The sequence below is a fragment of the Python bivittatus genome, unplaced genomic scaffold, assembly GCF_059951505.1.
Source record: "Python bivittatus isolate LINGU-HERP-01145 unplaced genomic scaffold, Pbiv_v1 ctg000840_np1212, whole genome shotgun sequence".
Taxonomy (NCBI): Eukaryota; Metazoa; Chordata; class Lepidosauria; order Squamata; family Pythonidae; genus Python; species Python bivittatus.
In genome coordinates this window covers 47,922,579-47,935,780 of record NW_028277113.1, presented here as the reverse complement: position 1 = coordinate 47,935,780, position 13,202 = coordinate 47,922,579, and the positions used below count along the sequence as shown (strand labels likewise).

Here is a 13,202-nt window from a genome sequence, read left to right as displayed (position 1 = left end):
CAGGAAATTAACCCTTTGTGATTTTACCTGGCAATGAAAAAGTTAAGCATTGTTGTTGGTAGTTATTTTCATTTTATGTTCCTTTTTAATATAAGAATGAGTCAAGGGATTCATTTGTTTTTATCTGCTGCTCAAAAATTTAGTAAGTAGTGCCAGCATCCTGGACCAATTTCTAGGGCACCAATACTCTGATTTGTTCCTCCAAACCTGGAGCTGCTTGGGGCTCTGTATGAATTTCTTACACTGTTGGGTGATGCAGCTTTAGAGCATGAGAAATGTAATTGGAGACTAAAGGTCATGAGACATTGACTTAATTTCTGTCCCTAAGACCAAATAATTCCCATGTCTCCTCTGGAAGGATCTTCATGACATGATGAAGATGAATCCCTGGGCATGCTGTAGCCCCTTCTTATCTTAGAGCAGTGTTTCTTAAACTTTTTTTCTCTCAGGACCCCTTCTCACTTTTAAAAATTATGGAGGACCTCAAAATAGCTTTTGTTTGTTTGGGTTATATTTATCAATAATTACTGTATTAAAAATTAAAATTGACCCATTTACTGCTACTACCGCTTCTCATGATTGTTTGATGGGATTTTAATACTGTATTTTTTTTCAACATACACTGGCAAATAATTTTGATTTCGTGGACCCCTGGGAGGGTCTTTGGGGATCCCCAGGGATCCTAGGGCGACACTTTAAGAAACAGTGTCTTAGAGCTTGGAGGCTTGGGGAGTGCAAGCTAAATATAGACTAACATAAGGCAGAGGAGCAAGAACTCTTTCTCAGAAAAAAAACCTGTGCAGCCTAAAACTGGAATTCCTCTTCCACGCTGCATACAGCACATTAGAACACAAAACTAAAATAGCATTTTTAAGCTGCACAATCACAAACATGTAGCTTGTATTGCCAGTAAATAAATGCATTATTAATAATAATAACTCGGTTTAATGGAATCAAAACAGTGTTGCTTACTTCAACTGTTCTGCAGGTTTCCTCCAGCTGAGTTACAATTCCTTGTACTCTGTCATTGCTTCCCACCAGCACAGCGATCCCATCACTAAGTTCAGACTGTGATATAAAATAAATATATACTTTTAAAAAGTGCATATTTTGTTTAGTTACTAAGGAGATACAACCTATTTCTAAAAATTCCACATAAATAAAATTGCTGAATAAAATACTTTTGCAAAAGATGAAGTTATTATAACAAATTTATTTAACAGAAATGTTTTCTTTTCATATTGAAGTCTGATTTGCATGATTTAATTCTATCACTGAAAATATTTTAGACAGTTTCATATTACTTATTCCATCCTCTGAGTTTTTCATAATTTTTCCTGGGATTTTTAGTATGAACATACAATGGCAAGCTTTGCTATAAACATACAGTAACAAATGCTTCTTATATATTCACAATATAGAGATATTTCTTATCATCTGTGGCAGGAAATCTAATGACTGATATGCATGAGCATAACACTTTCTAGTCAGATATTTTTTCTAAGCACTATTTCTTATGTGTTATTTCAGAAAAGGAGGATACAACAGAATATATGCAGTTTTTTCAATCTGATATTTTTTTCTCCCAAACATCTACTCAGTTTAGTATTGACAGATAAATATAACAATGGGCTTCTTCCAAAAGCTCTCCTTGTATCGTGGCAGCCTCAGCAAGTCTTTCAAGAAATTGTGTTGCATTTCTCAAGAGGATATTCCGTATAAACAGCTGTTTAATGAATGCTGTGTTAAAAATAAATAGACCTTTAACAGATGGCAGCAAGGGATTCTGGGAGCACAGCTGAACTTTTCTATTCCATGTCCAAGAAATTACTGGCAAAATAAAAAAATCCTTAATAATTTAAACAACAACAACAACAACAACAACAACAGACAGAAATATATTAGTTTGCAGATAGTGGTATCTTCAGAATAGAGGCCAGAACCTGAAATCAGAGACTGAAGGTATTTGGTTATAACCTTTTAAAAAAAGCTAGAATCAAACTAGGAAGATTTCAGAGAAGAAGAAAAACAGTAATCATAAAATATAATTAGAAGGACTGGGATCAACAGCAACTGGGGTGGGGAGGAAAAGTGTTCCAGCTTGCCCTGTGGCCCCCCAGACTTCGATCTGATGATGAGTGGGAGACTGTCTTGCTAGCACTTGAAGCTATCAGTGAAAAATTTAAAAAGGTCTGCAATCTACTATTTATATTTCTTTCCTGTCACATTTAGAAACATTGTGAAAAGATAAAAGGCAGTCCCACTGGAGTGCCTCTACCTGTTGCAGACCCGGTTAGACTAAAATATTAGGGGAACTCACTTGCAGAGGAGGCATGGGCATCTTTGCGGCATGATTAAAATCTGCAAGTTGGTGGATGTGGTACTGTGGTAGAAGCCCCACCCTTTTTTGTACATGCATTCAATGCTGCTGCGTGTACAAAGGGGTAGGGCCTTGATTGCAATGCTGTGCCCGTCATCTTGCAGATTTTGGCCATCTGAAGAAATCCTCCAGAAGATATTTTGTTGTGGGCTGCATAGGCACCCACTGGAAAGGGTGGGGAGTTGGGGCAAGGGTTGAAATGTATGTCATGACATTGGGACACTGTCCATTATGTATGGTATTTGTATTGTATGTGATGTTGCAGTGCCAGTATAAAAAGGGTGCACAAAGGTCTCCATCCTGATGTTATGATGCATATTCTATCATTTTTGTGCTATTGTGGTTAAGAATTGATGCTTATGGTGAATTGCATGAAATATGGAACTGGAACTGATATAAGTAATTTACTTTGATAGGGCACAAAGACTGAAGAAATTAGATAAGTATCTATATATTACTACAACTCTCATATTTGTTTGTTTGTAACCTTTAACTGGGAGAAATGGTGCATCAGAAGCCAACAATTTTCGTACCAAGGTACCTCAAATGGACTAACTTACAGAATGCATCCAAAACTCTGGACCCATTACTCCTGTGGAACTGAAATTTGGCAAATTTTATAAAACATTTTATGACATAAAAGTTATCATAAAACATTTCCTGTGATCAGCTCCTGATGTTTGACTGTGCTATACAGTTCCGTATGAATGACATGGACTATTTTCAAGGTAGATACATCTCTGAATATCTCCCTGAATTTTTAAGAACCTTTCCAGTGAAGGCAGTACATTAGACGTTCTGCCACCGTTGAAGCCATTGAGGAATCTGGTATGGAAATATCTCTGAAATGATGACCCAACGGGTCCCAGGTTGTCTAGTTTTTATTGTAAGGATACTCAATACATGATGGCAGCTATGTGAAAAACACCAAGAAATGTTTCCATATGATACCAGATCCATTTGGAGGCCATGAAATTAGAACATTTCTCAGGTAACCACTTGGATTGGCTATATGGTATGGGACATCTGCACACCAGTAACTTATATTTATTATTCTGGCAACAATTGGAATTGGTTTGGAAACTTCACTTTTTCCCCACCATGATTATTGGGGATGCTGACAGTTTCAGTCTATTACATCTGGAGGGCATCATATTGGGAATGGCAGCATTGGCTCAAATATTCCACATTGATTGGAACTGTGTGCCTGCCAGCTGGAGCAGCACATTGAGTAGATTAAAAAAAACATCCTTCAAGGACCTAAGATCTAAACAAGATAACCTCAGTGGAGAATAATCATGAATCACTAATTCATTCTTACAAATTAATTTTATAAACAGGACAGTTATTAATCCTCCAGATGATAAACCATTAAAAAGAGGAAGATTTTTGGGTTTTTTTTTTTTTTTACCTTCTGCCTTTGGTAAACATTCGTGAGGGGAGCAACTTGGCAGTCTTTATGAGCACCAAAAACTTTGCACATAGAACATGTGGGCACTTCACAATTCAGGCAATAAATATTAATTTTCTCATCTTCATGTTCTTCACACATTGGCTGCTCAGTCTTTCTTTCAGGCCTGTAAATGGAGTTAATTTAGGAGAAAAAAGCAAGTCCAGATCAGAATGATTTAAAAACTAAAGATCAAACCAAAGGGGCAGGTCAAAATATTTCTCTATTTGGGCAGTAACTATGGGGCTGATAGCAGCTCTCTGGGATCACAGGGAGAGCAAGCAAATTCCTATTACCTAGCTAACTGATTCTTTTCAATGAAGATATCAGGAACTGAATCTATGACCACTGGTATGCAACAGTGTACTTTGTGCCAGTGAACAAGTGGTCTCTCCCCAACAGTACGGGATGCAATATAAAGAAGTGATGGCCCTGAGAATGGAAAGATTTCTGGGGAAATAAAATCACCTGGGGTGTCTGCAGGGTATAGTCAAAAAACTTAAGATGGTGGCCATGACAGTGCAATTGAAGCTCCACCTGTTTTTTTATCGTACGTGTGTCATACATGAAAAATGTTGCCCTCATGGGAGGGAAAAGTGCTGGCTGGGTGCCATTTTTGCAGCTTCCAATTTATGATACAGCAGCAGCACTGAGAGGTCAGCGACAGGAGATGCGAATAACTAAGCATCTCCCTCCTTGTCCCTTTACGTGCTTATTCATCCCTCTAAGAAGGGAAAAAAGATGGCAGTTTTTATTCTACTGTTTTTATTATATACAGATGTTCAGAATTTCATAAAAAGTTTAGCCAGGAATGAACACATTTCTGAAATATACAAACAAAATATGAGATGATCACTGAGAATGGCCTTCATGCCAGGCCCTCTGAGCAGCAATTAAGACAAAGGCAAGACAGATTTTAAAAAGGCCATGGTGCCCAGTTGACTATCAGCAAAATCCAGTGTAAATCTTGCTGTGCTTCAGGAGGCTTTGGTGGATATAGGAGGGATCCCTGAAGCACTTAAAGAAGTTGTGTTGTCTTGGAAGAACATTCCCAGAAATGCTCAATTAAATAAGTCAGAAAACACTGCTATTGCAAAAGCTACAAGGGAGAAAATTCCGCTGAACTAAATGGAACTGCTTCTCAGTAAAGATGTAACAGATTGGGCTATTTGAGAAATATTACAAATAATGGATTTAAAACAGATTATCTCCTAATGGAGCGAAAGATGGAAAGGACATGAGCATTTGGAAAGGCCATTATGAAAAGTTAAAAGAATGTTTCTGTGGAAGTTAGTTGACAAATGTTCCCAATAATTTGGTTGTCTCCTTATGATAAAGCACCAAAATAAAATCATTATTTTTTAAATGCAATTGGGGCAGTAGCTTAAAGCATCTTCCACATAAGGGAAGTCTAAAGCCACTTTCACACCAGCAGCATTTCCACCCCATTCTCCATCAGTCACAAAGCAGTTGTCTCAGTTTCAAGATGGGAAGAAGTCAAACTCAGACAAAGATATGGGATAAACCAATCTGTTCCTCTGTCTGATCAATAGGAGGATGCAAAAAATATTATCTGCTCAGTGCCCATCTCCCTGAGCTATTACCAATTGTGGAGAAGCATACCCACTCCACATAAAAAAGAAAGAAATTGCTAGCATCTTCTCATTCATGGTTTTCAGTTTATGGATTCATTTATCCAGTGATTTATAAAACGATCTAAGATGTTTTTGTGATGGGAAAAAATGTAATCAAAAGTACCGAAACCTTCCCAAGGCTTACTAGCTGCTTTGCCACCCTTATTCTATTACATTTAAAAGCCCTGTGAGTTGTGAAGGTGAAATTCTGGTAATTTTGCAATCCCAGGCCCTTTCCCCAATAGTTCTAACTATGGTTGCATGTTGTTATGGTAGCTAGATTGGGGGATGGGAAGATAAATACAAAACAGTGTGAATAGTTCAGGAAGATATAAGATATAAGCTCTAGGAAGAAGACAGTGAACTTCTGGGAGAGGAAAAATAATAGTTTGCTTGTGTTAAGGAGCTGGGACCTGGCAACAATCCCCCAAGATGGGAAAATGGACAACACACAAGATCTGCAAGGTGATTCTAAACACACACACACACACTGTTGCTGTAGTTTTAAATAAATCAGAGCAGAGTCAGAGATAAATGGATTCAGCTACCAAAAACAAACAATGACACAAGATTAGTCAGATCAGTGGTGCAAAATAGTAGGGTGGAAGTGCTTGGAATTTTGTTAGTGTCACAGATATTATTATTTTTTTTTTTTTTTTTTTTTTTTTTTAATCTGCGCTCAGTCGTTACCGACTCTGCAGTGACTGCTTGGACGAGTCCTTGCAGTTTTCAAGGCAATTGTTTCGGAAGTGGTTTGCCAGAGCCTCCTTCCTAGAGCAGAGCCCAGCTGGCGAGCACAGGAGGCGGGGTTTCCGTTCCTTTGCACCCTTTTCGGGTGCGCGCAGTTTCGCGCTTACCGGCAACTGCTCCCGACTCCTTTTGCAAGGTGCCACCGGCATTTTTCCTCCCACCGGAGTGAGAGTCCCCATTTATCTACTCACGTGAGTTTTCGAACTGTTGGGTTGACAGGAACTGGGGAGGAAACAGGAGCTCACCCTGTTAACGTGAAGGCTGGACTCGAACCGCTGAAGCGTCGACCATTTCTGGCCGGCAACTTTCAGCGTCATTAAGCCGCTGCGCCACCACGTCCCCCCTACAGATATTATTATATTCCGTCAAATGTTTGCAAATAAAAAAAAAATCACCAGTCGGTTGCAATTTCCTCAATATCTGATTTTTTTTCACAATATAATGGGGAATATACTCTTTGCAAATAAAAAAAATCACCAGTCGGTTGCAATTTCCTCAATATCTGATTTTTTTTCACAATATAATGGGGAATATACTCTCCCTTGAATTGAGTTGACTGCTGGTAATTTTATGGACACATTCATGTAATTTTTATTTTAGAAATGAAATGTTTTCCACTGCCTTAATCTAGAATACTTTTCTGCTCTTGGTGGTTCTCCATCCCAAGTACTAACCAGATCTGATTTTATGTAGCTTTGTTAAGATCACTCAAGGTCAACCAGGTGCTGTCATATTAGGGTCTCCCTAAAGTACAGAATTTATTAGGACTTTCATATTATACAAACTGTCCTGGAAGCATTCATTTTTAAAAGCAAGTATAACAATACACATTCTGAAACTAAACAAACTATTTAGTTTTTATGGACCTTCATCATTTACAGCAGAATGAAAAGACCACATTTGAAAAATTGAAAGCACAAGATAATTTTTTTTGCTGAAGAGTCAACAACCCTTGTTTTCATGATAGAATTAATTCAGAATAAAAGTCTTTGATATAATATCTATTACACTGCTTTGAATTTATCATAACAATAGTATACAATCATCATAGCACTATGCTTGTACATTATTATAGATTTGATTTAAAATTCAAAGAAAGAAATTGCAAGGAGAAATCACTCAGCATGACCAATTCCCTATTGCATCCTATATAGTTGGTTTGGGTAGTATTCTCCTATCTGATACATATAACAATACATATAATGAGCCATTTTTGAAATCATATACAAGTGCAAGGAAGTTTACTTAATCTTAAACTCAAGGAATAGAAGATGTCAAACTACCCTGGTTAAAATGTCTGAAGTAAAGTTCCCTGAGGTTCTTTACAGACCTAGGCCAGTAACACAGCAGAATAAAGTGAAGATTCACATATAGGTACAGTATCAACAGTAATGATCTTTATGTAGCTGTTGAATATGGAGACAACATCCTTAAATACTATTTTCTACTGGCTCCTTCCTTCCTCTCTCCCTCCCTCCTTTTTTTTCTGGTGCTCCAATGAATGCTGGATGTTTGTGTGCTGTCTTTTAAAATTCCCATAGTGTAGCATCATTCCAAGCATTAAAATTACAGCTGTCAAAAGGTTATTGCTGTCTATTAGTTGTCCTGGACATAAAAGTCTACTGTGTATAGCAAACTGCTAAAATAAGGTATTTATCTTTGGAAACTTCTTTAGGGGCTCTTTCATGCTTGCTCCTATCATTTAATGCTTCTCCACATGAAAGCATTCCATCTGTAGAGAAATAATGAAATGCTTTCATACAGAAGAAGAACATATAGTCATGTGGACAGGTTTGAGGAGGCCCTCTCTAAAGTTAAGCTAAACTCCAGGGATAGATTTATCATATTTTCTCCTACTTGTGAGAATTTGGCATGAGAATTGTACTGTATGTGTTTTAAGCTTCTTGACCAACACAAGAGATAGGCTAAGGCCCAAACATAAACAACTGGTGTGGTCAGGTAGATGCCGAGCTGTGGAAAAAGGAGGAGCACAGAAGCAGATATTAGCTCTCTTTTGCTGTTGTTGTTAATGTTTAGTTTTTAAAAATACCCTCTAAAAAGAAGCGGTGGGCAGGATAGGCTATAGGACACACAAATATAGCAAACAAAACTTACTGTTTACAAACCAATTAGAATTAGTATTTCAATGACCCAACAAAGTCCATAAGACTCCTAGGTACTTCTTGGGCAATTAAAAAGATCTGATGAGGACTCCTGTTGATAGCTTATTATGGTTTTCCTTTCATAACTGCTTAGCATTAAAACTCCCATTCCTGGATATTCCAGAATTCTCTATTTTGACTCTTGAGGAATCTAATTTCCTGTGTTTCAATGGCAAACATCACTAAGTTAAAACTGGGATTGTTAAACAATGCTTCAAAGATAGAAATTGGTTAATTACCTGGAAGATTCCTGTTTATATATATCAATTATATTTTCCACCAACAGGTTTCTTTGAAGGCCGTACACTCCATGCCTGTCCAGAACTACTTCATGTCTACAGGAGGGGCAGCGGAATCGACCTCCTGAAGCCACAGTGGTACCTCCTCTGGTTGGAAGATATGGATTTGAGGCCTGTTCTTGCCAAGCAATAAACAAGGTTGTAAAGCCAATCACATATTATTTCTCAATTATTCTGCACATCACAAGATACTTATCACACCATCTACTTAAGATATGATCTAATGCCTTAATGTAGTCACTATTATGGCATTAGTGGACTTCAGATGAGGTCAAGTCTTGAAAAAGTAGAAAAAAAGATAAATAACTTTCAGTATCATTTTGTTCAATGCTTGGCAGCTAATAATATGACAAATTATGCTAGAGAGAAATTTGCCATTTTTAGAGGTGTTAAGGAACAGCAGGAATGAGTTTATGTGTTAATAGCTCTAAATACTTGAAATAACAATTCAGTCCATATATATAAAAGGGACATTTCCAAATACAAGGGATCCAAAATCACACATAAGATAAACAACAAACAACTTTTCCTCTGATTAATTTTCTCCTTATTTAAATAAAAACCTGGTTATTAAACCAACACAGTAATACTCTCCTGATTTTGTAGTATGAGATCATTATACTAGATATAATATTAACTGGAGGTTAAAATGTTTAAATCAACATACCTGGAAGATATCGCTGGCACATTTTCTACAGAGGTTGTGCTGACACGGAAGGATAACCACTGGCTTAGTAAACATTTCTAAACATATGGGACAAATAAGCTGTTTTTCCAAGTTATCCATAGTTTGCTGCTCTTTAGAAAAAGACTTATAATTAAGAGTGGTGCTCATCTCCTGGCGATTCCAAGGAACATAGGCTCAGAATCAGGGTGCTTCCGGGTTAGGTCCCTCAAAAGAATTCCAAAGCTTGTGAGATCAAATGTCCTTTGAAAATCTTTCCCTGGAGGACATTGTTTTAATGCAGAGATGGGAGCAAAGGGAGCAGAGTTTATTTTAGAAGCAGAACGTAATTGGCTGCCACACTCACTTTCTCCATATATGCCTTTGACACAAGGACAGATTTAGACAGGTGACAGCCTACTGGGGTGAGAGAGCAACATTCTTGTCTTTGGTATGGAAGGGGGTGGGCAAAGGGGAAACGAGGAAGATTTTGACAGTTGCCACTAATGTATGCACAGATGCACAACTCCGTGTTTGGAAAAACTGGTGTGTTACACTCATTAGTGAATGCAGGCTTTTTTTTTCATTCTTAAAAACCTTAATTCCAATATAGAAAACACAAGACACTGTAAAATAAATGGTATACAGTATTCAGTTTTGTGCATAACCATTCCTTTTCCCCCCTAAGAATAATATACATCCCCAAAATATATGAACCCCGAAGATTGATTTGTTCTTTTAAGCCTTTTCCTGAGTTGGTTTTATTGGATTGTTCAGAGTTGTATTTATGATACTGTTTTCTGCATGGTTGTGTCCATGTAGTCACCACAAGTTAAGCTCAACTTGAGAGCACCTTAACCTTTTTTATCTTAAAAAAAGCTGGCTGGTGATTTTAGTTCCTGAGGTTTATAAATTTTATTAATGTTTGGATTTTATAATTCTTTAATTTTATTGTACAGGACTTTACCATTGTAAGCCACCTTGTGACATAAGGAAAGAGTGAGTTTTACTCAAATAAAAATATTACAGGTAGTCCTCATTTAACAACAGTAATTGGGACCATAATTTTTGTCACTAAGCAATGCAGTCGTAAAGCACAATGTCACATGACTACACAACTTAGTGATGGAAATTCCAGCACTTCTGGTTGCTGTTGTTAGGCAAATCACCACGGGTTGTTAAATGAGGATATCACATGGTCACCATTTACAACCTCCTGCTGGCTTCCCCATTGACTTTGCTTGTAGGAAGCTGGCAAAGAAGGCCACAAATGGTGATTGTGTGACTGCAGGATGCTGCAATGTCGTAATCATGAGCCAGGCACCTGGATCACAATCATGTGACCGCGGGAACACTGTGATTGCTGGAACATTGAGAACTGGTTATAAGTACCACTTGTAAAGCACCTTGCTGAACAGTAATAGTTAAACAAAGATCACCTGTATTATGATAGCCATCTCCAAACAAACCTGCAGTGTCAAAGAAAGGCACTTGGTGGTATTCAAATGCATAACAGCTTACAAGCATTGTATGGTCATAACACAGGGGTTCTCAAAGTACAGCCTGCAGGCCGGATATGGCCCACCAGGGTCATTTATCCAGCCCACCCACCTGATTGGCCGCTGCTGCTGTCTGTCAGAAGCGGAAGTGTCGGGGCTGTGTCGGGAGCTGCAGGCGATGCACGAGGAGGGAGATCGCAGAGCCGGACTATTCTACATGACAGGTATGCCGGGTCCGGCGGCTCTCCTCCTCTCCTCAAACTATAGTCCGGCCCCCCCAACATTCTGAGGGACCGTGAACTGGCCCCGTTTAAAAAGTTTGAGGACCCCTGTCATAACATAATACAACCACTTGCCATTTTAAGAGAAAATGAAGGCATTATTAGTAGTACTGTTCTTAATTGAAGCAACCTCATGTAGATTTTCTAGTTGTTCAACATTCAGTTCAGGTGGTCAGAAAGAATGGTCCTATTAAGAGTGGACACTTACTTTAAATCGATTAAATAGAGTGGATGATAAGAAAGACAATGGCCATATCAACAATCCCTAGCTCTCTGATGTGTCTGTTGCAACTCCCTGCCTGACTTATGAGTGTGCTGAATTTTCTACATGAGGTCATTGGGGTTTTTTCCCCCCCCTTTGCTCACATTCCCTCCTTTACTCACTGGAAAAATATCTACCAGTCAGGACACTGCCCAATGAATGGGGTGATTTTATTGCACAATTCCACAATTTTAGAACTCTGCTTGGACTTCTCTAGGCTTGTGCATCTCACAAATTCAAAATAATGTGCAATATAAATAATCTTATGGGAAGATGCATCCCAATCATAAAAGTATCTCTACAAAAAACGTTTAACTATGCGACACTTAACAGATTCTAGTTCAGACAATATAATTAGAAATACAAGAGACAATAAACCCAGGAAGAAAAAGGCCCAGGGAAGGAGACAGACCTTGCCATGATTGTTCAACTAGTTAGAGCTGGGTATCTTTAACTCAGTAGCCACTACACAATCTCATATTTTATTGTACTGGAGGTTGCCGGGGGGAGGGGAGGATAGGGATGGGACCACAATATACAGAAGGAGACTGGCATATAATCAAGAAAAGCCCAGTTTGACAACCCTTTATTTTCAGAGCTTTGTAGTGAAGAAAATAGAGTTCCTGATCTAAAGTTAAAAACTTCCTAACTGACTCTGTTTCAGAGTTGTGTAAAAATGTAGCTGAGCAAATATGTCTTTTTCTTCCCCCAACAAAGCATCCAAGATATACTGTTCTGTCCTCTGCTTGATTGGAAGTTTGGAGAAAAGTTTATTTCAAAATTGGGGAAGGGGAAGGGGAAGTGACGGATATAGAAAATGCCTAGGAAACAAAGCACCCACTGAAGGCAAATGTTCAGAGAAAAAGGGAGAAAAGTGGTGGGACACTATTAGATTAAGAAAGAAAATATTAATTTTATTCCAATGTGCAAAGTGAGGATATCAGGCTGATATGAAGTGTGTATGTATATGTATATGTATATGTATATGTACATATGTGATCAAGGGGAATATATTTGGGTGTCAGGGCATTATGGTGCTACTATAAACTGCAAATGGAGACAAGTCCTGTCTCACTATCTTTTATAGCAGAATTGATCTTCAGCTAGATCAAGCCTCTCCCACAACCCTGGGCCTTCAACAAGGAATTGAATATGACCAATGACAATGTGTCATTTAAGTTTTAATTGGTTAAATCCTTTACAGAAATGTGGTTTCTCTGGAATTTTGTATCTGAACTGTGTTCTAAAGGAGGTTTTTTTTAAAAAACAAAAACAAAAACATGAAAACATGGCCCAAAAGTTTTTATGAGAATCAGAACTCAGCGATAGCAGATTGTAACTGTGATTGCCTAGGTCAGGTTACTGTACACTAGCTACGGAGACCAGGTTTGTACGACAGGCTAGGTTAACATTTAGTTAGCATGATTGATTGATTGATTGGATTTAGACACCACCTGACCCCAAATCAATTCTGGGTGGTTGACAATATAACAAACAAACAAACACAGTACAGAATTAATAGAAAAGTTGGAATCCAGCTGCTCAGTATAAAAACATACAAAAAGCATATCTAACAAGGAACCCTGTCAAACCTAACTCAAGGCCTGGGAGAGCAACTAGGTCTTCAAGGCCTTCTGGAATGCCATCAGGGTGGAAGCCACATGGGTCTTAGGAGGAATCTCATTCCAGAAGACAGGCAGTGCAACAAAGAAGACACACTTTCTTGGTCCTAATAGATGGCACTGCTTAATTGAAGGAATCCAGAGTGTACCCACTATGCTGGCTCATAGGGCCAGTCAGAAGCCATGGGACATAAGGAGT

At 38.3% G+C, this 13,202-nt stretch overlaps 1 protein-coding gene across 3 annotated transcripts in view; it reads right to left on the bottom strand.

Annotated features, from left to right (window-relative positions):
• The window catches only part of TRIM55 (tripartite motif containing 55), a 40,113-nt gene extending 30,445 nt beyond the window's left edge, over positions 1 to 9,668 (bottom strand). The window contains exons 1-4 of one of the 3 annotated variants that reach the window (XM_088130540.1): positions 9,343 to 9,668; positions 8,616 to 8,788; positions 3,792 to 3,957; positions 973 to 1,068 (exon numbers count right to left, since the gene is read on the bottom strand). In XM_088130540.1, coding sequence (XP_087986666.1) covers positions 973 to 1,068; positions 3,792 to 3,957; positions 8,616 to 8,788; positions 9,343 to 9,510 — 603 coding nt within the window. In that variant the 5' untranslated portion in view covers positions 9,511 to 9,668. Of the gene's footprint in view, positions 1 to 972; positions 1,069 to 3,791; positions 3,958 to 8,615; positions 8,794 to 9,342 lie in introns of all 3 variants that reach the window. The other 2 variants (XM_088130539.1, XM_088130541.1) reach the window with 2 other exon arrangements.
• Between the last annotated feature and the right edge of the window lie 3,534 nt (positions 9,669 to 13,202).